Source organism: Anopheles darlingi, chromosome 2 (genome assembly GCF_943734745.1).
Source record: "Anopheles darlingi chromosome 2, idAnoDarlMG_H_01, whole genome shotgun sequence".
NCBI classification, from domain to species: domain Eukaryota; kingdom Metazoa; phylum Arthropoda; class Insecta; order Diptera; family Culicidae; genus Anopheles; species Anopheles darlingi.
In genome coordinates, this window is record NC_064874.1 from 42,346,903 (window position 1) to 42,371,902 (window position 25,000).

At 46.6% G+C, this 25,000-nt stretch overlaps 2 protein-coding genes across 9 annotated transcripts in view; both read left to right on the forward strand.

The window, feature by feature from the left end:
* Positions 1-7,151: 7,151 nt before the first annotated feature.
* On the forward strand, positions 7,152-8,625 carry LOC125949340 (28S ribosomal protein S5, mitochondrial). The gene is made up of 2 exons (XM_049676304.1): positions 7,152-7,400; positions 7,470-8,625. The coding sequence occupies exons 1-2, from the start codon at positions 7,208-7,210 to the stop codon at positions 8,618-8,620; spliced, it is 1,344 nt and encodes a 447-aa protein (XP_049532261.1). The 5' UTR covers positions 7,152-7,207; the 3' UTR covers positions 8,621-8,625.
* Positions 8,626-9,223: 598 nt separating this feature from the next.
* Positions 9,224-25,000, forward strand: part of LOC125949225 (autophagy-related protein 2 homolog B) — a 19,919-nt gene continuing 4,142 nt past the window's right edge. The window contains exons 1-7 of one of the 8 annotated variants that reach the window (XM_049676022.1): positions 9,224-9,339; positions 9,838-10,361; positions 19,761-20,112; positions 21,287-21,389; positions 21,484-24,063; positions 24,129-24,364; positions 24,437-25,000. The exon at positions 24,437-25,000 is cut by the window's right edge and continues 2,862 nt beyond it. In XM_049676022.1, the coding sequence (XP_049531979.1) occupies positions 10,194-10,361; positions 19,761-20,112; positions 21,287-21,389; positions 21,484-24,063; positions 24,129-24,364; positions 24,437-25,000 (4,003 nt within the window). In that variant the 5' untranslated portion in view covers positions 9,224-9,339; positions 9,838-10,193. The other 7 variants (XM_049676028.1, XM_049676020.1, XM_049676023.1 and 4 more) reach the window with 7 other exon arrangements.

The window sequence follows — 25,000 nt, forward strand, 5'->3', positions numbered from 1 at the left end:
GTATAACCTCATTGCTTTTGCTTTAGCTAGACAAACATAGGATAACAAACAGGAAAGAAATGTTTATGATTTTGTGGCAAACAAAAACTGGCAAAATATGCTTTATCAATCACACGTCCATTTTGCAGTATCATGTAGATATTGCGTCGCCTAAGGGACGAGCACCACTTTCTCGTCGACGATCGCGGATACATTACCTTCAACGGGGCCATATAAACCCCTTAACACACTTTCGAAATCAGGAGGAGCATCATGTAGTGGGATATTTCGTTGGCAGAGCAAAGTCAAGGACACGCCGCTCGCAGCCACGCAGCACCAGTTAAGTGTCATTGGGAAGGCTGAATGATCCTTCGTACGCCACATCGCAAGTGCTACTTCCTAGGGACGTATTCGGATGGTAAAGTGAGGAACGCCACGAGGAAGCTGTCCTCGAGTGTGGAAACAGCTGCTGATGCTGCTACGGTTGAGATTATTTTATCACCTGCGATCGTTTTTGGGAAAGTATCACTTTTGGATGGTACAAAGCAGGCCAAAACAAACATTTCAACATCATCTTACCAACGGTTTGGAGGGCCTGTGTAGTACTGTGCCAAGCGCGGTGTGGTTTCAATTAGCCAAGGCTTCAATTAGAAACTGTTGTCACAACAAATAGAACAACACAGCGGGCTGCTGCGATCGCGAGTGAAGTGCGTTTGTCACGCGTCGTTGCGTCGTTCGCGACCGTCAGCGGTCGATGAATTTGTTTTGACGGCCAAGCGCCAAAGTTATGAAATTGCATCCGTGTCCATCCTGTCCACCCCGAAAACCTCGCCCCACCCCTTGACCCTGGTGTGGTGTGGTGACGCGCCAACGGGTTTAATGGTGGCGACGTCGGGCGATCGTCGCGGTTCGTCGAGATGCTCTTTATGTTTGCACTTGACGCGCTTAGAAGGACCTTCTTCTTCTGCTCACTATCGAACGACGATGACGCCAGCCAGGATGGCGTGCGTGGATTTCGTCAAACAACAACCGCCACGTACGGGAAGGTAGGAGAGAGAGAGAGAGAGAGAGAGAGAGAGAGAGAGAGAGAAAGAGATCGAATCAGAGTGCCACCGGGAAGGTATAGCGGTGCCATCATCGTACCGGTTTTACACAAAATCATACTTCTTAGGATAAGTACTGTTGACCGAAGGAGCGACCGCGCTTTTTCCCTGCATCCTGCCCCTGTGTTGGTGGTTGTGCTGCAACAGCAGCATAGTAGAAGTAAGCATAGTCCCCAAACGGGCCTCTCGGTAGAAACGTGGCGAAGGATAAAGGCCTTAGCGCAGTGTGTCCGATGTTGCATTCCAATTTTTGGACCACATAGCTAGCACGTCAGCATTCCAAACGGAGAGTAGTAGCGGTGATTGCGGTGTTGGTGGTGGTGGTGACTGTTGAGTTGGGTGGAAGGTAGACACCTACCTCACTCATGTCAATACACTCCAGATTAGGCCAAAAGGACACTTGGCATGTGGCTCGAGTGTGCGATGAGTGATAAGTGAGTGAGACTGTAGGACCTTCGACTCTATGGTTTAGTGGAAACCCAAACCACCACTCACGGTGGCGATGCGAGCGCCCAGATTGGGTGTACAAGGGGAAGAGATTTTTGTTAGAATAAAAAAAGAAAAACTTTAAAATCATCCCTTCCACATATATCCTGGCCGACGGAAAGCAAGCAAGCCTTGGAAAAGCAGGTTGATGAGGGCGACGATGACGTTGGATGGGTGGATGAGAAAGAGACATGCTCTCCCTCTCTCTCTCTCTGCTCTTCTTCAACACATATTCGTTACAACAAGTTCGACTTGTGGTGAAGTGACGAACGGGGAAATTGTGTGTTTACTCAGGACGGAGACCCAGATCCAGCGCACTATGCCGCCACCCGGGCGAGCATTCGATGGCTTCTGATTATAGCACTTGGGCCGGTTGCTTGGGTGGTCGCGAATGCTGCTGTCATGGGCTTTGTCATGGCTGGCCATATGAGAGAGAGAGTAAGTAAATAGTTCAATTAGTTGGAAAACCAACCACCACTCGGCATTCGAAGGAAAAGCGCACCGATTCCGTTAGTCATCTTTGGTCACAGGCAAGGGCCACTTTATGGATGCTCACTCGCTCAGTCAGTCTGAGTGTTTTTAGTCATCGCCTAAATTACACAGCAAAGTGCTTTGGCATTAGTTGAACGATTTGTGATCAGCGAAATCAACTTATTTGGAAAAGAACAAGAAATGGAAATGGTTTCCTTTTTCATTGAAACAGGACTAGAATTCGCTTGTTTTGAAAGAAAAAGTTAACCGTTAGAAAATGGAAAGAATTTCAATATTGCAACAATACGAACATAACGGCTCAATCGCACGATTTGTGTAAAAATCAGTTGTTAAAATAAGTACCGACTTGGGAAGTAATGCTCCTTCGTAGCTACCGAGGTCATGTTTAAGAAAGCCATTTTTGATGCAACATTCTAGAACGTCGGTAGGAACTGAAGGAAATATTGTTATTGTTATTTTAAATTCGATTAAAAATGATACACTGAAATAATACAAATTCGCATATATTTTAATCGGCATAATTCGTTATTTTGTCAATCTACGAACGTGACATGCTTTAACCCTGCAATTGGGTTAAAAACTGCAGTCATATAAAATTGAAAAAAGGAAATGCAAAGAATTAAAATAAAATACCGAAGCCGCCCCTTAACGTAAGTTTATTTTTTTCCTCCTCTTTCATATTTGTTTTTTGAATTTAAATGTGTATTTGTGTTCATCTATTAAAAAAAACCATATTGAAATTTTCAAGTCGATCGGATTGTTAGTTTTGAAGATATAACAAAAAACTAACGTAAATTGGACCAAATGGTCCGAACCCAACTGCAGGGTGAATGTTGGATCATCGGATTTCGTAACAATAAGTTATTTTCGTTGTAAAACCGATGATAATCCTAATCATTGCATAATACTATTGTCACTATTTGTACTTAGCTCTTAATTGCCTCTTGTCTCGTGCAATGTCTTCTAAGAAACGTTAGCAGTACCTGTGGAATACATGTTGTTTCTTATCTTGTTGACTGTCACGAAAGTGCTGTTAGGTGGTTGATAAAACACTTTCAATATTTTTTCGCACATTTTTTTATATCCATTTTCTAACGTCTGCTCCGTTTGCGAAACCGTATGGCGTTCGGCGGTGGGCTTGCCGGTTTCTGTTGTATCTCGCGTACTTCGACAAATAAATTGGAAGCGCAAGCATCGCTCCACAAGCGCACGGCGGGACTCTGTCTCTCATGCACTGCCAAAACGTTCTGCACGCAAACCAACCAGCAGCATAAGCTGTTCAAAAGCATAACCGAAAGGAAATAATGGAGGCTGCTGGTAAGCGACTAACAAAATCGGGGGGAACAACACACACACACATCGAGAAAAAACGGGGAAAACAATTCACAACATGCCTCCGTTAAACGGTTCGTCGATTGAAAGTTGAAGATTAGCACACTTGAGAGACGGGATTTTTGCCCAGCGGCAGCCGACCACGGCACGCTGGCAGAACCGGGGTCTTTCCAACCCGGGGCTCTGCGCGAAAAACAAATCCCTCGGTCCGAAAAAAAATACCCTCTCGCTATGACCCGTCCCGTGCAACAACTTTTACATCCTCTGTTCCGTCGTCCATGGTTAGGGCTGGCAGGGCGGCTTGGTGGTTTGGTCGAATGAACGAAGACAGAAAACAGCATTAAATGTAACAAGCCGGCATAAGTGTTGTAAACGCCCCGAGGTACCGAACATGAAATATGTTACAAAATAACGCCCAACACCTCCCAACCTAAGCGTTTGGGAGGACGATGCTGCTCGGATTATCGGACACGCCATTGTGGTCCGCGGACACTCGTAACCGATGGCGCTACCGGAACCGGAAGTGAGCCTGCCTTCGGTCTGGATGCGTCGGTTAAGGATTTTTTTTTTGGTTCTAAAATGTTTTCACCTTTTATGTTTGCTGTTCGTGGAAACGTCCAACATGTCCCCGCCTAGTGCGTCAATTTAAAGCAACACAAAATGGCGACGGTATGACGAAGCTTGAAAGCTTTGTTCTATGGATCTTCTCGTATCAGTTTATACTAGAACGTTAATTCGGGCCAAAAATGGCTCATTTTTTGTAAAAAAAAGCTCTCACCCTTTTTTGTAAATGCCATTATGAATTGCAACGTACGTACGTACTAAAATGTACTTTTTGCGGTGTCTGTCGTAGCTATCTGCTGCTTAATCTGAAATATAAAAATCAATAGTTTTCTATTAGAATATAACTTTATCCAGGTAATCCCTCCGAGTTTTTGTTGAACTTACAATTTTACGATCTTTGCTAGCGTTTTGAAGATTTAAAAGGGATGCTGCTTGCTATTTTGCCTCATAAAACAAGTTTTAAATAACATATAACAAGCTTATGCAAGGACAATCTAGAAGCGATAGTGATTTAGGACTCAGGATAGGATTAAGTATAACTTTAACGTTCAAGAGTCAAGAAGGCATTGAGCCATGTATGAAGCGTGATTTTTCAGAAATCAATATCTTTGTTAGTATTACTCTGATTGATCTTGAACAATTTGACAAGATATTCTTGAAAGTTTCTCTAACCAGAAAAAATGTAAAAAATAATCGATAAAAGTGAAATAAACTATTATACGCCGCTTAGCTTAAGTGCTTATAAAAATGTTTATTACCGTTTCACGGCGCACATTCTTTGCATAAATCATTCACTATCAGAGATCTTGAATGTTTAGTAAACAACGGATTACAATTCGCATTACAAATCATCAAAGCCTGACAGAACTTCTAGCGCAAGTGAAGTGAAGAACGAATGTCCTGGGAAAGATGAAGATTTACGATATGATATGACCGCGTAAGCATGGTACGTTCTGGGAAAACATGACGCTACTGTACCGTTTTGTAGCAGATCATAGATGGTGACCCTGTCCAGGGGCACCGTTGCAATGTCGCATCTGCAGCAGCAGCAGCGCAGTGTCATCTACTCTACAAAGAAGGCGCACTGAGATGCAGATCGTCCGAGATTAACAGATAGCATTCATTCCTATTCCGGGGTGTTGGTGGTGAGTCGAACGAGATTACTCATCGGCTCATTAGGTAGGTCGAGGCGAGCTGGATAAGCCTCGCACAGCTTGTTAAAGGATACCCTCGGGGTAAACGGGGCTATCCGAGGATCTGTCATCCCAGGCGATGAAACGGATGATGAGTTGAGTGTTGTGTGCAGTGAAGTCGCTTGCAGCATTGATTCCATCGCTAATAAATGTCATGTTACCGCCGTGGCCATGGTGCCTCAACCGTCGAGAGCTCGTAGGCCGATGTTGAATGATTGATGACGACGGCATCCTTCTTCCTTGCAGCAACAGTTGGTGTGCTTGAGTGCTCTAATGTTATGCCAAATGCAGCCCGAACTTGAATCCGCTCCAGCCGCTCCAGATAGCGATAAGCTGTTATAATGAAATTTTAATTAAGTGTAAACTATGGACTCTCCACTCGGTCGGACTCGGTCGATCTGCGTTGATGGATGTCAGCATTGGCTTTGCGCTTTTCCAAAGGCAGTTACATTCGTTTGCAGTGTTTGCATCGGGACTTTGGCCGCCGTTTAAATACACTGTTTCCTGTGTAAATAGTGGAAGGCGTAGCGCCAGCAATAACAAACTTCACGTGTCATTGCCAAACAGCTTCCCTCCCAGAGTTGTTGCTTTGCAATACAAATTTGAAAGGGAATTTCCCAAATGTTGTTAATGAATGCGGAAGATTATTTCAGGGAATGTTGCGCTATTCCTTGGCTACTGTTTGTCTACTAAATATTGTATTTTATATAACCTTAGGACTATTTCCAATAAAGCGATAGCACGGAGATAGCAATTCAGTGGCCATCATCCGAAATATACTGACCATGACTGCAATAACCCGGCAAACGTCCAGCAAATGGTTACAATTGCATACTCGACTGACGAAAGTTGCCAGTCGGACAGAAAACGGACAGGATAACAGCATCCGGCATTTATTTTAAGCAGCTAGCACCACTGAGTGTACAGAGCACTTTGGGCGTACTATTTTAATATTAATTTGAAAAATATCGTTCCTATTGTTTGTTTGCAGTTTGTGCCGGCCACCTCGACCACCGACCGACGATTGTTTGTTTGGCGAAGCCCTTCTACGCTCCGTTCTACGGTCGGGCACGTTGCTGTTGCTTATTTTGTTTGCCGACAACCCGTACTACTCCATCAGCCTCAAACCACCCATCGATTTGGGGTTAGTTGCAAAGTTGTTTAGTTACAATTTGGACGCACTGCGTATGGCGGGTGATGGCCCTTGCTAGTCGGTCGGCTAGTGGCCTTCAATAGTGATGGTAGAAACAATAACGGAATCGACGAGGCCTCGACTATCCTGCAACAACCGCATACTCCTATACTTGCGACATACAACGCACGGACCGCAGTTGGAAAGGCCACGTTGCGCAAACGGACGAAAAAAAGTAATTAACATTCAAGTGGTAGACAAACAATTCGACGGCCGACAGCGGCGGTTCGATGGCGAAAAATTAACAAATATCGCGCGAATTAGGAAATCGATGACGCCTTCCTCGGCTGTTTCAGAACGCAATGCTGGCCGCGGTTTATTAAAAAAGGCTTTCAGAAAATACCAACCAAGAAAGCATCAGTTTAATCTAGGACTGAGGACAAAAAGCATCTGAAGATGATTTTGAGTAACAAAAAGTGAAAATCCCTTTGCAGTAGGATTTTCCTTCGTTTTCCGCAAAAACGACGGAAACCGCATGTTTGAAAAATCATTCAAAAATCTAAGGAATAATTTGTATCAATATTTCTCTATTTCTAAATGGATGGGGCTTTTTTTCATCAAAAATCAGAACAATCAGTTCAAAATGGATCAAATGGTTGGAAAGATTGAAGAAAGCGATTGAGCGATTGACGTCAATCTGCGCGTGTGCGAAAGTCGCGTCCGGCACTGTGCGCCCACTTCGGGCTTCTCACGCTCTCTTCGGCTTGTGTGCCAGTACCTTCGGGTTATGTGCCTTCGGCTGTCAAACTTCGGCTGTCAAAAATACCGTTTATCGCTCACCGCGCCGTTTTACCGTTTTACAGAGGGAAATACCGTTTTACCCGTATCGTGGTGTTTTGAAAATCCGTGTTAAGAAATCCAGGAAAATGCTTCGAATTGCTGCGAATAATGGTTTGGTCCGGGCATTTTCCCTGCTGCAGATCGCCTCCCGCACCGGGTCAGCACCCGTGTGTTACGCCAGGAAACATTCCACACTCGTGTCCGACATCCGGCCGGAGATCCTGCGGCCTTCCGTTCCGGCATTACATAATTCCCGGTCTACGAGTTTCTTCAACAAACGTAACACAACGCCTTTCCAATGATAAAACCAGATGCTTCACTAACGTAACGATCCCTTTCCTCTTCCAGTGCCGGCCGAACAGATATGGAAAGGAGTGATCTCGGTCAGTAACGCCGGCAAGAAACGAGGCCGCGGCAAAGGATCCGGTCGAATAACGGCGAAGGATTTGAACAAGGGACAGGTGATTGGCATGGGCAAAGCCAACATCGTATGGCCGGGCCTTTCGGCCCCCGTGGTCCGGGGACGCGAATTGGTTCAGCAACAGCGTCTGCCGGAAGACAAGGAGCGAGAGGCCAAACTGAGACGCATTCGCGACGAAATGGTCAACTTCAAGCGTCTCAAACTAAGCCCACTGGAACGGGGCTGGTCGGGCTCGAAGATGCCGGGCCGCAGCCTCGGGCCACCGGACGCGATCGGAGAGGATGAGTTTGTTGGATTCGACGCCAAGTGTCTGGAGCTGAAGGCGGTCGTCAACATGAAAGGCAATCACGGACGTAAGCGGCGCGTTTCGGCCATGGTCGTCACAGGGAATGGAAACGGATTGGCCGGATTCGGGTTCGGAAAGGCGATCGAGGGTCGGGCGGCCCTTCGACAGGCAAAGAACCGTGCCGGTCAGAAGCTGATGCACATCGAGCTGTGCAACGGAAACACGGTGTTCCACGACTTCCATTGTCAGTTCGGTGCCACGAAACTGTTCGTCGAACGCAAACCGGAAGGCTACGGGTTAAGGTGTCACCGAGCGATACGCACTGTGTGCGAAGTGCTCGGAATCAAGGACCTGCGGGCAAAGTGTGAAGGGTCCACCAACGTGCAGCACGTTGTGAAGGCGTTCTTTATCGGATTACTGCAACAGAAGCATCATCAACAGATAGCGGAAGAGAAGGGGCTGCACGTGGTGGAGTTCCGGCCGGAAACGAAGAACTTCCCAAAGGTGGTCGCAAGTCCGTCGCGGTGCCGCACCGAGGAAGAGATTGAAAACAACGAAATCCTCGACTTCACCCAGTACTGCATGGGCGGTAAGATTCAGCTGCAAAAGAAAAAGTTCCCGCCCTTCTACACCAAATTCCGCTCGTGGGATATCTACATGAAGAAGCAAGAATATCTGCGAAACCAGGACAAGGTGCGAATACGGATGCTGGCCGAGACGGGAGAGGTGCGCAGCTTTTTGACCGAAAAGTATCCCGAATGTCGAATGGGTCCCGGTCGGAAGGAGGAATAAGCCCAAGGCCAGTTAAGGAGCAATAAATGTTAACTAGCTGTATCCTGCGCTTTTTCAGAACTAGCCGTGTCTCAGTCGAAATCGAAAGAAATCAGGACCGCGAACGGTGATTGTTCCAAAGCCAGAACAAGTGCAATTGTGTAGGAAAGATAAATGAAAAGAGTACTACACACTTTAGTAAAATACTTTTTATAATATTTCCTATTGTCATGAAATATTGTATGAATAGCTGTGAAAGATTTCATGTCAAACAAGATGCTTTTTGAAATATTTAAGAGTGTCGTGAAATATTTCATTAAATATTACACGTAAGTAAAATACTGTTTGAAATATTTCAGAGATGATACAAAAATTAAAGTGTTTACAAGATTCTCAATGTTTTATACTTAATAAAATCTTTTCCGTGTCGACAAACGCTTTCCCATTGTGCAGAAAGGTATACAACCGGGTCTTTTAACGCTTAAGAGACCCGTCGGCAGAACGATTTCGGGTCTCTTAACGCTTAAGAGACCCGCTTAATACATTTTGTTATCCGGGTGGATTTTGACAACCGCACGCTCGTCTATCTGGTGCTTCAGGCTATCGAACGCACACATCAAACTATCAAACAGAAAACAACAAATCGCAACAAAGGAAACTCGGGGTTTTGCGATTCTCAACGCAATTTCCTCTCCAAATCCCTCGATTCAACGGGAAAGCAGTGGAATTACGTGTATAAAGTTAGTAAAACGGATCCAGCTTCGCTCGAGACAGTTTTTTATGTGAAAAGAGGTACTGGATTTTCATAACAAAGTGCGTGCTTGTTGTGTGTGGTCAAGACGAACCCCGCACGGAGTTCGAAAAGTCGTAAAACGAGTAAAATAACGCGTTTTCTTGTGTTTTTCCTCCGCGTTTTTACTCCGTTTTTGCTTGGTTTCTTGTGGTGTATGGATAAGGGAACGGGAGAGGGAAAAGGGGCGGGGGGAATCCCTCCTTCGCATGTGTTTGTGAGAGCACCTAAACGCACCTCACCCCTAAACACCAGGAACAAGAGAATATTTTTTTAACTCATTCAGAAACGGAAACAGAAAGCCATCGGAGGAAGGTGGTTTCTGTTGAGATCATGAATAAAGTAAATAGTCAAGCAATTTCGGCTATTACCATCCAAAATTACCTCACCAAAGGTCGTCGTTTGTTTCAAAAATTGTAATCTCCTGCTTACGCTTTTTCTCGACCAGCAGGATACGGCGCATTAGCAAACAGGATTCCAGCGCCGAAAAATATTATCGAAAAGCAGTTGCCGCCGTTGACGAGAAAGTCCGTGCATACAATTAATAAGTGAAAATCCGTTGTGTGTTCCACAAAACCTTGGGTGACTCTCATCAACCGAGTTCAGTGTAAAATCCGAAGTCCGCTCGCAATCAAGCGGAGAAGTGATAGCGTGAGCGAAGGTGTCGTGCTGTGTGTTTAGCAAGATTATTATAAGTTAGAAAATCGTACTCGCGGAAGGGGCCCCGGGCCAACTGCCTATCGTGGATTCGCCAACGGTCGTCCGTCTCCTGGCTACACTCACCCAGCACCACCAGGCATCAGCATGCCGTGGTATGCCCCTTGGTCGGACGTGATCAAGAAGAAGATCTGTCGGTTTCTACTTCAGCGATATCTGGGCCGCTTCCTGGAGGAGAAGCTGACACTCGATCAGCTTAATGTGGACTTTTACAACGGCACCGGCACCGTGCACAACGTCACGCTCTACTGTCAGGTAAGAGAAGGTGTGCGAGATCCGCGCAGATGACATTTTCGTGATCGATCAAGAATCAGATCAAGCTAGTGCTAGACCCCCCCCTCCCCATCACTACGGTTTCATCAACGCTTGCAAATCACGGCAATCGCTCTATTGCGATGCGCATTAACTAGACGATATCGGGCGCGTATCTGCTGGAAACGGCAACTTCACCCTACCCCTAAACAAGGCATCCACTTATACTCGCGATATGCCCTCCTGTCTTCATTCCATTTGCGTAAACAACTTGTCGCGATCGCTTAGCGATTGGTCGCATGACGCCATGGGAGCAGAATGTCGCTGAAGGCTCGGCTCACTTAACCACTTCAAATCGACACTCTTTGTTTTTTGAAATCTCTTCAGGTGTTGTTTTGTCCATCGTTCCATCCATCCAGACAATTTCATCAATATCTCTTTGATTCTGACATCACGTTCTTTGCAGTTGGCCAGCATCGGCCATTGCTGTGCGATTGAGAGGCGGCTCTTTATTGGAATTCGGTTTGGTGATTGAAATTTTGAGGCCAACGGTGTGAAGCTGTGCCGAAAGGTATAAATAGAGCACCCAGAATCGGGAAGATTGCCTCACGGCTTGCTGCTGAGAGACAGAACGAGAGTTTGTCTCTTCCACTTTTCACAACAAAAACAGCTTCTTAACGGCACACCACCACTCGCTGAAGTAGCATGGTGGTGGATGCACCAATGCATTCGGCGCATACGGTGGTCCACTACATTGCAAATACGAAGTTGTTTGCGTATACGACAGGTTTTGTTTTTGATTGAGTCGCAGCGATACTGAGACAGATTGTGCTGATGCAAAAATCCACCTCTTGAAGAAAAGTGGCCATTTTCAGCACGATTCATCGTCAACGTTAGCGCCGTGTCACGGGAAGCAGAATGTAGCAGCTCTTGTCTCGAATGAACTGCGCATTATGTGATCAGTAGTAACCGGCTAAGCGCGAGATTCGATAGCGCCCCAGGTACTGTCACCACAAGAGATAGTGACCACACCAAACACTGCTGCTGGGTTTGAGGGTGCTTGTGTTTGAATGATGATGGGCACTTGCTCACATGCAGCTGCCCTACGGTGCGGTCCGTTGGTCGGTAACACCCCGGTACACGTTCGGCGCTAGTTTTGCCTAGCACGAGATTCACTCGAGAACGCTTCATGGCCGTTGGTTTTCCACGCGGTAATAGAGCTGCTATGCCTAGCTGGAGCTATTTATGAACAACGGTGTTTCTTGGCGCTGCTAGGTTTTGTGCCGTTCGGCTACTCGGCCTCCGGCAGTGCACCAGCATATGATGGTACTACGAGCTACTACACCATTGGCCCCATGTGTAGTTGTAGCAATTACGCGGATCCTTCACGATCAGATCTCACTTCCTGCGTGCCAGCCGTGCCATGGATAACTGTGTATATTCAAAGATCCTTATATAGCAAAGCGTTTGGGGCAAATGGTGGACGTAAGATGTAGCAACTGAATGATCGGGATCATCTGAAGGCGAAGAAAGTGTATTATAATCTCTCTAAAGTAAATGGAGCACTAAAACACCGGCACTGTATTGGCTACGATGTGTTTCGCTTGGTTGTATTATTCTAACCCAGTTAATTTCATACCAAACAAACAATCGGGTTTCTGGGCGTACTTCTGTTGCACATACAGACTACTTTGATTGATTTTGGTTAATTTGTAGCACACTCAAGTGGATTTCATCTCGATAGTCTAAAAACAACAGTGCGAGCAAGTTGTGCTCACTACGACGTTCATAGTTATTTCCAGTACGAACATGGGCACATCTTAGATACTATTTCCTGTGGCAATTTTTATACTCGTCTCTCCATAAAATGCTTATCTGACCCTTGAAGTTAAAAAAAATAATTTCCCTATTTCTATCCTTTGATACATCGAGTTTTATGATTTCCAACACATTTAGTGACTCATTTTAATAATTCGATTTTCTTCACAATGTTGCCATGTCACTAAGTACCGAAGAACATATCTCCTTGGTCTCTGCGAAGTTGTTTGCGCTCCGAGCGTTTAATCCGAGTTGCCAAAGTGTGGATTGTGCGTCACCATGAACGGTGATATCGACCATTGGTCGGCATAGTTTTCCGCAGATTCGAATAGGCCAAATGTCGACCAGTGTAAACAGGTCCCAGCTAACCGACATTTATCTTTCCGTTTCGTTAAGCATTTGAAAGAAAAAGGTAACTGTGGCACCCCAGCCGTATCAATAGTGCGTAAGGAAGCGAAGGGGAAGGGAGATTGGTTGGTTGATCGGTCCGTTGGTGTGCCAAACCGGTTCCCCATCCGCCTTCGTACATCATCATAGGCATCATGCCATGGGCATGTATCTGGGGCTGGGCTGTGAGTCTGTGGCCGATTTAAACCCAACTGGCGGCTGCTGGCTTCCCCACTCCGTACGATCTCTCGCTTCGCGGTTTTGCAGCACAAAGGCTCCTCCATCGCTAGCAAAGATGAGGTCATAGTGGTGAGATGGATGGGGCCGAGCAATTTGTTCTGCTATCAATTCCGCGACTACCGTGTTCTCCGTGTTTATCATGTTTTAACGACGAGTACCTTTCTTCGCCATATCGCCGATGAGCCATCAACTGCGCCTAGATGCGAAAGGGTCACGCGAGTTCAGCCGACCCGCCATCATCGTTGGCTGCTGTGATTAGCTTTTTCCGTTTCCACCGGAAGTGGAACGTTCCGCAGGAGCGTCGGTGCCACAGCACAGGTCTCACCATCCAACCAACCAACACGCGCCGAAGGTTGTGCATTGCCATCGCTCTTCTTCTCTTCGATTGGTTATCGTACTTTCTTTCGACCTGCAGCCACGGTTCGTTGGCGTCCTCCTTCTTGCTAGCACATTTTTCGAGGACGTCCTCCGGGTGGATAGCGACTTGGGCTGGGCAGGTGGGTGGGATAGAGAAGACACATCTTTGTTTGGGTGTCTGGCTCGTCGCTCGCGAATGGATGGGTTTCGGGCTGTTGCGGCATGCGCAAGGAGGAAGAGGAGTAAGAGGTGGAAATGCCAATGTGAGCAAGATTAGACCACGGTGTCGGAACGATCTTTGTTCGGGCTGCTGGTGCCTCCGCGAAGATTAAAGCGACTGGTGCGGGTGAATAACTTTTTGACGCTCCTCCAGACAACCATCAGCAGCAAGGGACTACTTCAAAGCTTTCTACCTTTGCCATTTCCAGCCAGAAGAGATGACGCCTTTCGCTGTGTCTGCGACCGGCACGTAGTACCCGTGTGGTGCATGGAGTGCATGGAGATGGGGTGCAAGATGTCCCAGTGCAGTGCAGTGCAGTGCATTGGTCCCGTGATTCGCGCCTGGAACGAAGCTGTGGGCACCGTTTGGATGAACAAAGAAATGGCTGGTGGCCATGTTTGTTCCATGATTGAGCATTGACGCCACATTAGTGTGCGGCTAATGACGAGAGGAGGCAGGAGATGACGCACGGTCGGGGTATGCATTTAATTTTGCGTTCCCGTATCCTCAGACTGTGGTACTTCATGGTCTGTATGGTTTGCATTCGTGGCATGCTAAGTTGATAGGAACTTTATAATGTTTTATTTATAGCTACTTATACTGTTTGGACATAAGGCTACAATTATTAGCTACTGTCCGTCAATTCCTTTTCATGTTTACACAAAGTGAATCAAATCCGGCTGGTTGTTTAATGAAAATATTCGAATATTTTACGAATTGTCGTATAGAATAATTATTAGGCTTTAATATTGGCGAGTTGATTGGGCCTAGATTTTTCTGTAGGTTATAGGCTCTTATACGCGTCATTTATACCACCGATACAGTGGTATTAAACAAAAACTGATTGTTATAATTTTTTCAGTTGTATAAGTATAATTCTTATCTTTATGATCCTACTAAATTAATTTGTTTTTCTTCAGGTATCTTTCCCCCCGCTTGAACATGCTTACCAATCTAGAAGAATCAAATATTTACAGTCTTGATATTATATTACGTTTTCATTTTAGCTCATTTCATATAGTCTCAATACAAAAGACCAGCAAGAATTCCGCTTTTGCTGTTTTATTGTCCAACAAACGGCTTCAGTACATTGGATTCAATTCTGGATCACTCTCTTCCTCGAGTCAGGTCAAATTCATTAGGAGTGTTATGATAGACGCTGGCAAACCCGGTCTCAACCATCCGGGTCGTACAATCGTACAATGACCAAGCTCCAAGCACAATCGACATCACTGAGTAACATTCAACACATCTTCTCCTACACGATGACAGCGAACAAAGAGTACAAACGCTTAGATCATGTAGATCACGCTCTCCTCGCGTTTCATCCGTGATAGTTTGGAGTAGTGCAAGCATATATATATGTTGGCTTGCCATCGCAGCTCGCCTGTGTCGTAGGAAATACGTTTTGAATAAGTAGAGTAAAGTAATCCGTTACTCCAATCTGGTTTACAATGAGCTGTCCAGTGTGCTGGCATCGTTAGAACTGGTTTACACAACACCAAATCGAAGGACGACGGGTTATTATGTGTCTTAGAAAGCTTCCACAGAACAAGGATGTAAACCGCTTGTCTCTAGGCGTGTAAACGGATTGACAATTCTAATTTCGATAGAATTGTAGTGGAAGACATTCCTGGAAGTAATTTTCCATTTACTCCGTGTTGCAACACTGTAAGAACGTAAATCGTGCGGTGGTTTCTAGCGTAGTTTTGTTTTAGGAACTTTCGGTATCGCACCATCTCCCATAACCGAAGCCTTGAAGTGCACCATACACAATGGCATACGAGAAGGAAACAGACTGCAGACTTGTTGGTGCCAAGCGTTAGCTCGCAACGACGCCACGCTCAAGGCCACGTCCGACTGCACCAGAGTAGCGTGGTAGTGTATCTTTTTATGCAAAACGAATGAAGGCTCGACTTACAACGCGTTTTTGCTTTTCTTATGAATCACGAGTCAAGTCGCTTTGTTTCATCTGATCGATTGAACATTACGCCATTTTGATCATCATTTCTTGTCGACTAGAGTCAACTACAAGAACTATGCATCATAAATTTTTAGCACACTCTCTGCAATCGGTTTCCTGTTTGGTTGATAACGCAAAACCAATAGCGCTAACAACGGATGTTCTAACGGTACCTAACCCCCCGGGGGCACTAGTGCATTCTCCAGCTACTGTTTGTTGTTGTGAGTAATCGGCACCGTACGGTTAAAGGTCATTGAAAATTGCAGGTTAGCAGCGACGCAATTGATTACCGTTTCTTGCGGCACACTCGCGTGTATATATTAGGTGCGCTCTCAAGCAGCCGCACGCCACCACCCAGTGGACACAATGTTTCCTTGTGTGTCTACCCCGTTGAATGTGAACGGGTTGGTGGCTGCCGGTTGAGAACATATCTATTAATCGATGTGTTCCGGTACAGTTTTTGTACACGCTCAAAACATCGGCCCCTCTCCCCGCTCCATTGATGAGAGTCTTCGGTCCGAAGACACATGGCCCGCGAGACCGTGAGTGTATGGCCATGACCATCTGGCTGTGGGAATCGATATCGAGGTGTTGTACCCTACTCTCCGATGATGCCAAACATATACGTTTCATTAACAGCTGATTGTGCGGAGTTTTTTTTTCATCTTGTTTGAACTTGTTTGCCATGGTCCGGGTCGCAATTTACGTATGGCGCCTCGCGTCACGCCATCCGGAATCGCTATCGTGGCGCTCCTTGAACCTGCCGTGTCGCGCGTCCGTTGCTAGTGCGGTGTAGTCGTCTTTTGCGTCGTCGTCGTCGTCGTAGTCGTCCTCGTCATCAGCATCAACGTCTTCTGAATCGTTTGCCGACATGTTTGTGTGTGAGTTTGGCCTTTGATGGCCATGGGTCCGGTTCTTGGCGCGATCCAAAAATGGATTCAAACCTTGTACGCCGATGGATGGTGTGAATAGCGATGATCTCTTGCGTTTGTTGCTGTAGACCAATTTCGTGCGAAGCATCTTTGCACATCGGCAACCAGTTGTGGAACAAAACTAAAATCGATCCAATGTTGTTGTGGTTAGCACTGTCTCGAAAACTTCTACGAAATGATTAACATTGTCATTGTGCCATGGTAAACAGAATGTCTTTTTATTTTATGTATTGTATAGTAGCTAGACAGCTCAGTCTCAATGAAGATGGCTCAAATGGACGTAGAATGGAATTCACTTTCCTCGGTCTCAGACGAGACACGTCACATGTGTGCCGTTTTTTTTTGTCGTTGCGCCTAGTATAGTCCTTTTAGTACAGCGTCCCAGACCTTGCCCAACTTTGAAACGACGTATTTGCACCATCATGCCCGAGTGCAATTGGAGGTTTGCTTCTTTTGCAGAAAAAAAACATCCACGTGTGATAAGAATGGTAACGGTATTTCATCGGTGGTGCAGCTGTTTCGATTAAGGCTTTCAGTTTTGTGTATAGAATTATTTGATTTTTTCATTGAAAAGAGGTTAAGATGTAAATAAGTGTTAAAGCTTTGTTATTGAATTTACGCACTAAGGTTGGTTCTAGATTATTAGTTGTTGTAAATGTTTGTTGGTTTGTTTTGTTTGTATATATATTCAAAGCAATAATTATGTTTCTTATTATATTTCCGGTATTCATCAAATGAAAATCGAGGTTTTTTCGTTCGAAATACTTGAAATTCATCCTTATTTTAAGGCAACGTTGATTTTTTGTACGCTTATCATCATATCCGTTGTTCTCCATGTCAACAGTCCTGCTATTCTGGTGTCAATGTCGATACATCAATTGCCATCGAATATAATATGATTATGTCTTCTAATTATAATGTAATTGTTCTTCCTCGATTTGCAAAAACTATTTAAAAAGACCATCAATAACATAGCTTTCTGGAAGCTCTTTTGTTGATACTTTGGATAAATTAAAGAATTCAACAAGAAACCTAGTGTATAAAGAAGAACTGCGCATCGTTATATACGATACAATACAATATGTATATTCTAAACATGCAGAACTTATAGTGCAGAAACGAGATTCTATCGTCGGATTAACCACGACAAATAACAACGATTCAGTCAATTAAAAATCGTTGTTGAACGCATCTCCCACTCGTATACAGTACTACAACATTGTTCAGACAGGTAACAGACAGCAGAGGCCTCACGCGGTCATAAAACATACCTGCCATATGAGCAACTCATCATAAAAACCACACAGGCGTGTTTATTGCGATTGCAAAACATCGAAACAAACAAATGGTCGCGGCGGTCTATACTCCATGGAACGCAAAGACATTGAAATTATACGAACTAGTGGTGAATGTAATTGTTCATTAACATTCAACGTTAAAGCTAAATTGTGCGTGCTTATCAAACGCCCCTAGCAACGAGGCAAGTGGGCAGTTGGTTTGGGCAGGTTTTTTGGGTGTCAGAACTCCAGCCGTAACCGTAACGTTCTGTCACTGGTGTCGCGGTGCGTCTATTTTTGGTCTAACCATGTCTACTGGGTTTTTTTAGTGGGTTTGTTTGCACAAGGGGGTTTAATGGAGGCTATATACTAAGCGCGACTGTGTGAAGGGGGTGTGTATTCGTACAGTCAAGTCGCTATGATGCTTCCGCAATCGCGCTGTGCGTAGTAGTGGAACGGTAGATCGCGCGAGCACCACGGTTCTCTCTGCGGCCAGCGTGGCCTATCATCGCCTCGCCCACCCCATTTTTGCTGTGAAAAGCCATTGCATAACATTTAGCGCGTTAGCGCACATCATTGCGTTGAATTGATGATAAAATCGGAATAACGATCATGTCTCGTTGTATGCGGTCGATCATCGTCGTACCACCAGCAATGGATGAGCACGATCCAGCACAACAATACCGCACAATCAGATCTGGAGGAAGAGGGCCTCATTGAGAGTGTCTCCACGTGGCAAGCGTGTGCTTCAATGCCCAAGGCTGAACGGCACTGTCCATCGGGTTAACATATTGCTGATCAGTTCGGGTGTTCTGTCCCCTCCCCAAAAATCTCTAAAGAGCCGTTCCAACAGCTGACGCTTCTCACCATCTCTAGCGTTTGTGTTCGCACGCATCAACCACGTGGCGCTACTTCGGGTCGCCTGTCAGTGTAATGGGCGAGCGCGTGTACGTTGGCCCTTCGGTGGGTGCAGAGCGTCCCCTTTCCACCACGTGATCTCCGCGTGATGACCCCAGTCACCAAGCATAGGCCACGATGAGCTAGGCAACTTGTCGTGGGGCTGTAGAACTGATGGTGGGTAGAACTGGTGTGTTGGTGGTACCGCGTGTGTGATTCCAAACCCCATCGTCATGCGCAAACGCCCCTTCCGCGTCCGGGACAGTCGTCGCGTCCTCAATATCATGCTCGTTTACCCTATCAGCGCGCACTATTCCGCTGCTGCTGCCGTCACCGCCGCTGCTGCCGTGTGGCACATGTGAAGATGGAGTTGACCCTGAACATGGCGGCAACGGTGTTAATGTTTCCTGAATTTTTGGCCTCTTGGTCTGTGCCTGCGTGCGTGCGGGTGGGCGAAAAGTATAATTTTCGGAAGAACCTAGAGGAGGGGTTAACGTAACGTTTAGTGTCTTGCATGGCCTTCGTTTCGTAGCGTTTGTTTTGGCGGATAAATTATTGTTGTAGTGCAATGAATGGCAAGCACTAAAGTGGTAAATTAAAGCGTAATGGCCAACTGTAGTAAACACACTTTACCTCTTTGTTTTCAATTATGGTATTGATTGGACTAATAAAAATGAAAAAAGAACGTCTAAAATCCGTTTGTTAACAGATTGATTCTACACGATCAATTAACTGATCAATTGATCAACGACCGACTGTGATAAGAGTGGACAGCATACAAATTAGCTCGTGCAACGACACGCTATACTCTGGGGTCCCGGTCTCATTGGTCTTGAGTTTGATTACATGAATTGTGTTCAATTCTGTGGCCACTGATCCCAAGAATGGATAGATTAATTGCTTGAGCCCTGTTTAAATCACAATCTTTGTGAAACGCATATGGCAGTTCCGATTGGTAGTGTAGTAGGTCTGGCACGTTGCAAGCTATGATTGTAATGCATTTCACACTGTTTGTATTTTCTGTACGCGCTTCAGTCGTAGTTTTACGGTTCGTTGGATATTTTTTGGAATAAAGATTACGTCATTTGTGACAAAATTCCTTGTAAATGTATTCTGTTAATCGTTTTGCAAAAAAGTGCAGACTGAACGGAAATCCTTTTATAAACAATACCAGTAGTGTCTTTTTGAATAGCTAACATCCGCTGACAAGTTGTTCCCTAAGCAATTACATTGTGGCAACGGCAATTAAATGAAGGTTGCTAGTCTTATCAATGCTAATTTCGCTCTCTACCATCTTTTTCTCTTTTCCAGGCGCTCAACGAACTCTGCGAAGGTCAGGGATGGGGTGTCGAGGTAACCGGTGGTCACATCGGCTCGGTCACGGTAAACGTACCGTACGACTCACTGCTGGCGAAGGACAGCTCGATCGAGGTATCCAACCTTACGATAAGCTTACGGCCGAAAGCCCGCCCCACCGATGGCACCTCGATGCTCGAGTCGATGTGGTCGTCGATGTCCAGCTCGATGCAGCTGGCTCAGGAGTATTTGGAGCGAGAGAGTACCGTCGGTACGGCGCCAGACTCTGCCGGTGGCCCGAATGCCTCCAATCTGCCTCCAAGTGCCATGGAAGGACTGGAAAATTTTGCACAAATCATCGACAACGGTATGTATTGCGGCTGACACCCGGATGAAAACAGATAAAATGCGTAGAAGTAGATGGTTGGTTTTTTTTTTTTCATTGTATGATAACATTCTTGATAACGTTTTGAAGAAGAAAGACGTACACGCAACCATCTTAAACGTTGGGGCGTGAGTAAACCTTGAAAAAGGGGCTAGACGTGCCACACTCTCATTGACCTAATTTCGAGGCTCTGGGTGGGTGATTAGATTCCAAATCCCCCACAGTGTGTTGTGGTGCGGGGTGGAAGTGGCGGTCAAAGCGACATCGGTGTGCGATAGATAGAGAAAGATAGAGAGAGAGAGTGAAAGAGCTGAGAAGAAAAATTTACTGCGTCACATCGAAAGTTCTTAGAGGCCACCATACCATTTATTTGTTGCGCGTTATTGTGCCTGTGGGTACGCGGTGGCCAGCCGGAGTGTCGTATATACAGACCGTGCGGCCACTTCCTCGTTCAACGTTCAACAGCCGCGTGCCGCGTGGTGGCGCGTGTGTAACGTTTCATCGAACGTCGTGAAATGTCCGCGCAAGAAGGTACTGTTTGTATGCGTGGCCACTGCTATTATTGTTACAAAGCGAGCATCTTTGTTGCAGGTCATGCGCGATTCGGTTAAGCGTGTGTGAGATGACTGTGAATCAGTCGTTTACTACTGGCCACAACATTGTGCTGCGAAATATGCGATGCGGAGGGTTGTTGAGCCGGTTTAGTTAATCGGCATTTAAAATCAAACGAATTAAAATTGAATGCACCATGACGAATGACCAACCTCTAGTGATTTCGTTCTTTTCGTTTAAGTCTTTGCAAACATTTGAATTGTAATTGACTGATTGAAAATATGAAATCTAAAGTTGATTGACCTGAAATGATGATCTTACACCATTTACATTCAAAAGCTATTTATTTTAACATTTGTTAACACAAGCATGATATGGAATCAAACATATTAGTTCGATTAAAAAGGTTTCGATCGTGAAAAGCCCGAACATTATGTTTATTCTTGCATCTCCATCCTCCAGCATTGGAGGCATCGATCAATGTTTATTTTTAAGCTCATAAAACCATTAAACTTACATCATATTTCCACATATTCTCGCACCATGACTATTAATTTCCAACACCAACCATCATTGATTTGTTTTTCTGTTTTTCCTCTTACAGTGCTAAATAGAATTAAGGCAAAGTTGTTCGACACGGAAATTAGAATAGAATATCTGGCACCAGAAGGAGACCGGGGTGTAGCTGTGATAGTGAAAATCAAAAGGTAACAATCGTGATGCTACTATCGCCCAAAACTTCACCTAAATACAGTTTCTAATAAATCAATTTTTTATTTCAATTGTTCCCGTGGTGCATAGTATCGATTACCAGAATGAGGCTGGTAATGATCCACCGGATCGCAGTCCAAAGTCGTCTTCGTCGTCTTCCAGTTCGGATGCATCGGGCCACACCGTGACCGGTGGTGGAAGCAAGCATCAGCAGCAACAGCAACAAAAATCGTTTCTCATTGCGACACACGCCACGCACCATATAACGATCGAGGGTATCACGTTCTATACGGAAGAGTTCCGGATAGATAGCCCCAGGTTGCGACGGCAGCGTACAGCTGTAAATGCGGCCACGTGTGCTGCTGGCGAGAGCATGATATCAAGCGAGCAATTTCTCAGCACGATCTCGAACCTACCGGAGACCGGTTCGCTAACACCGACAGCAGTTAACAGTGGCACTCCGAACGAGGGCGAAGGATACTTTAGCTATAGTAACACAAGCGGATGTGATAGTAGCAGTACCATTCCTAGTAGCCGAGGGAATGTGTCTAGCGATGACGATGGCAGGTTTTACCAGCGAAGTGATAGCAGTGGCACGGAACGTGAGACAGACGGCGAAGATGAGGACGGGGAAAGCGACGAATATGGTGAAACCGGACTTCGGGTGTATCCTTCCGGGGAGATCATCATCGGAAAGATTACCTCCAAACAGGAGATACGACTTAAAATGAAGCAGGCGGATAATCTGCCCGGCCCAAACGTGGAGCTAGAGCTGTCCGTGGGGTCGATTCAACTGTTCGTGACTCCACGTCAGCTTCATTCGCTGGTACTGCTATGCGACGGATTTCTGGGAGGATCCGAAGAGCCAGTGCGTGAGCTGAAAGCGCCGGGAGTGTCTAGCGGCGGAGAGATGTCCACTGCCCGCCGAAGACAGCAGGAGGCGGCTGATTTGGAATTTCAGCAGAACATGACACGCATGGGTGGTGGTCTCGGCCTCAATCAGGGTTGGTCGTTAGCCGATCCGATGCAAACGATGATTCAGGAGCAGGCCGAGTTCCTGGAGCGTGATTTTCGCGACGAAGGTGTGTGCTCGGAGTCACTGATATCATCGAGCAGCTCGATGACCAGCTCGTTTACCTCCTCCAGCACGCTATCGCGGACTACATCGGCCGCCAGCCGTCGACGTATGATCGATCCGGATGCAAATGCAGACATTTCCAAGTTCAACGTACGCGTGGCCGCGATTGCACTGGTGTTGCTACATGACGACCTGTTGTTGCTGGAGGGTACTGGTTCAGATGCCAATGTCGGTTCTCCATTGTCGGAGGCAAGCGTGCAGCAGTTGCAAACGAAAGCCGATAGATTTTTCCGTGCTATCGGAAACCTTGGCTTTGGACTCAGTGCGAATGATATTCAGAATGCCGGTCTCATACTCGACAGCGGATGCGATACGAGCCATCTACGGTTACTGCTGGCACCGATCATTCTCGAGGGTGATGAACAGCGAAACCGTTGCGGATCACTATTACGCTTCTCCATCGCTATCGCGCGTGCCGACTTCCGCGAAGTGCTTCCCGAACTGTCCGTTCCGTTGGTGGAGTTTCATCGGGAGCCACGCTCGGCCTCCACGTCCACCGCCCTACCAAAGCGGCCTGAGATCAGTGTGAGCTTCGAGCAAAGCTGCAATGCACTGCGTGGCACAAGCGGTAAGCGGTTCGCACCACCCCGAACTAAGATCCACGTCACGATGGCACCGTTTGTTACCGAGTTCGACATCACGATACTGGATCGTTTAAATTCGGCTCTTTATCAAGCTCCGTTCGCATCCTACTACCACCATCATTCACCAAACGCACCAACTACTAACAAGTCTTCCACGGCAAATCCGCCGGCACCACCGTCTTCAACACCGAGCCGTGCGGTCAAACCGGAGCCTCGCACCGAGCTGCAACTCGAATCGCTAGGCGTGGATTTCCGTTTGCGGTTTCCCATTCCGGACCTACGGCCAATTCATGATCCTCAACGTGTGCCCTGGTGGCAACGCAATGTACGTCCGGACTATTTGCTGTTGAAGCTGGAACAGGTGCGCACGGTGATCACGCTGAATCCCCATCCTCTGTACGATATCTCCGCTAATGCCATAAAGATGTTCTACTGTGAGACGGAACCGACATTCGGCACCCAGGGTGGTGCGAATGGTACTGGTGGGGGAGTAAACATTGGTAAAACCGTAATGCAAGAGAACGCATCTCCCGGCCAGCAGCCAGCGGTCGAATATCCGCGAATACGCATTGAGCTGCCGAGTGAGGAATCGCTGCAAAAGAGCTTGCAGGATTCTGCGGGTGCTGCGAGTGGTGCAGCACGAACCACCTCGGGTAAGCAACAGCAGCAACCTCCACGTGAGGAAAGCGAAGACAGTGAGCCCACGTCGGGTGAAAGCTTCGGTGTATCGACGGGACGCTCGAAGGAAGATACTCCGTTCAGTGCGAAGCGTGTTTGCCGGGAGAGTGATACGCCACATTCTAAGACGGCTACGGGCGTCCCGGAAGCACCGGAAACTCTTACTTTGCCCGGTGACTCGGACGAAATGGACACATTCTGTAGCTGCGCGATGAAACGCTCCAAGTTGCAAATACGGATCGATCTGCCGGTCGTTAGTTTGCAGCTCAAGTGAGTCTCAGACAAACGGTCAAACGAAATGTTTTGTCTGACTTACCTACCCTTCTTGATTACAGGTCAAAGCATCTGTACGAAGTCATCTACAATCGCATCAGCACGGATCTGTTGCTTTGGGAACCGAGTGCTCCTACGGCTATGGCTGCTGCTGGTGCGACCGGTGCGCAGCAACAGAACGCTCATAGTGCGGCCAAGGTTTCGTTTTCGTGCGAACCTGAAATCAACCTGGCCGGTATGGGCATGATGGACTCGATCTACATGCCGTACACAATGTGCCAAAGTGGAATTCAGCTCGGTAGGTCCGAGGAGCGAAAGGGCCGTCAATGTTGAGATAAATCCTCACATTAACCTTGTTCTATCTTTCCAGATTCTAGCTCTTCCGCATCGAACTCCGAGACGGAATCGGATTCCGATGGTATCTTCTACTCGGTGTACGATCGCAATACGATGCGTAACTCGTCGATTGGTGGCAATAGTGCCGGTGGACGGAAAGGGTCCACTTCTCACTCTCACCGCAGCGGAGCACACGGTGGAAAGTTAACGACGGCATGCACGTCGAGTGCTGATCGAGCAAGTAACACCATTGCGTTTCGAGTGAACATCGGCCAAGGCATACTAACGATGTTTGCACCGGTGCGTGATGCGCAGAAGCATGTTATACCCGGTCAGTTAGGGGAGTTCGTGGTGCGCCTGAACTCGGGCTACATTTTCTCGGTGAATGGTTTCCGGGGTAACACGAACCTCGGCTATCTATGCATTCAGGCAAAGTCGGCCGAGTTCTACCATTGCGGGCTGATACCGACCCCTTCAAGCAATCCACCGTTGCGGCTGATCAATAGCGTGCTTCCGTCGTACCTGCAGTGTACGCTATATCCCACTCCGAAGGGTCTTACTCTGCATGAGCAACGAGGTTGCACGAACCGCGAGATGC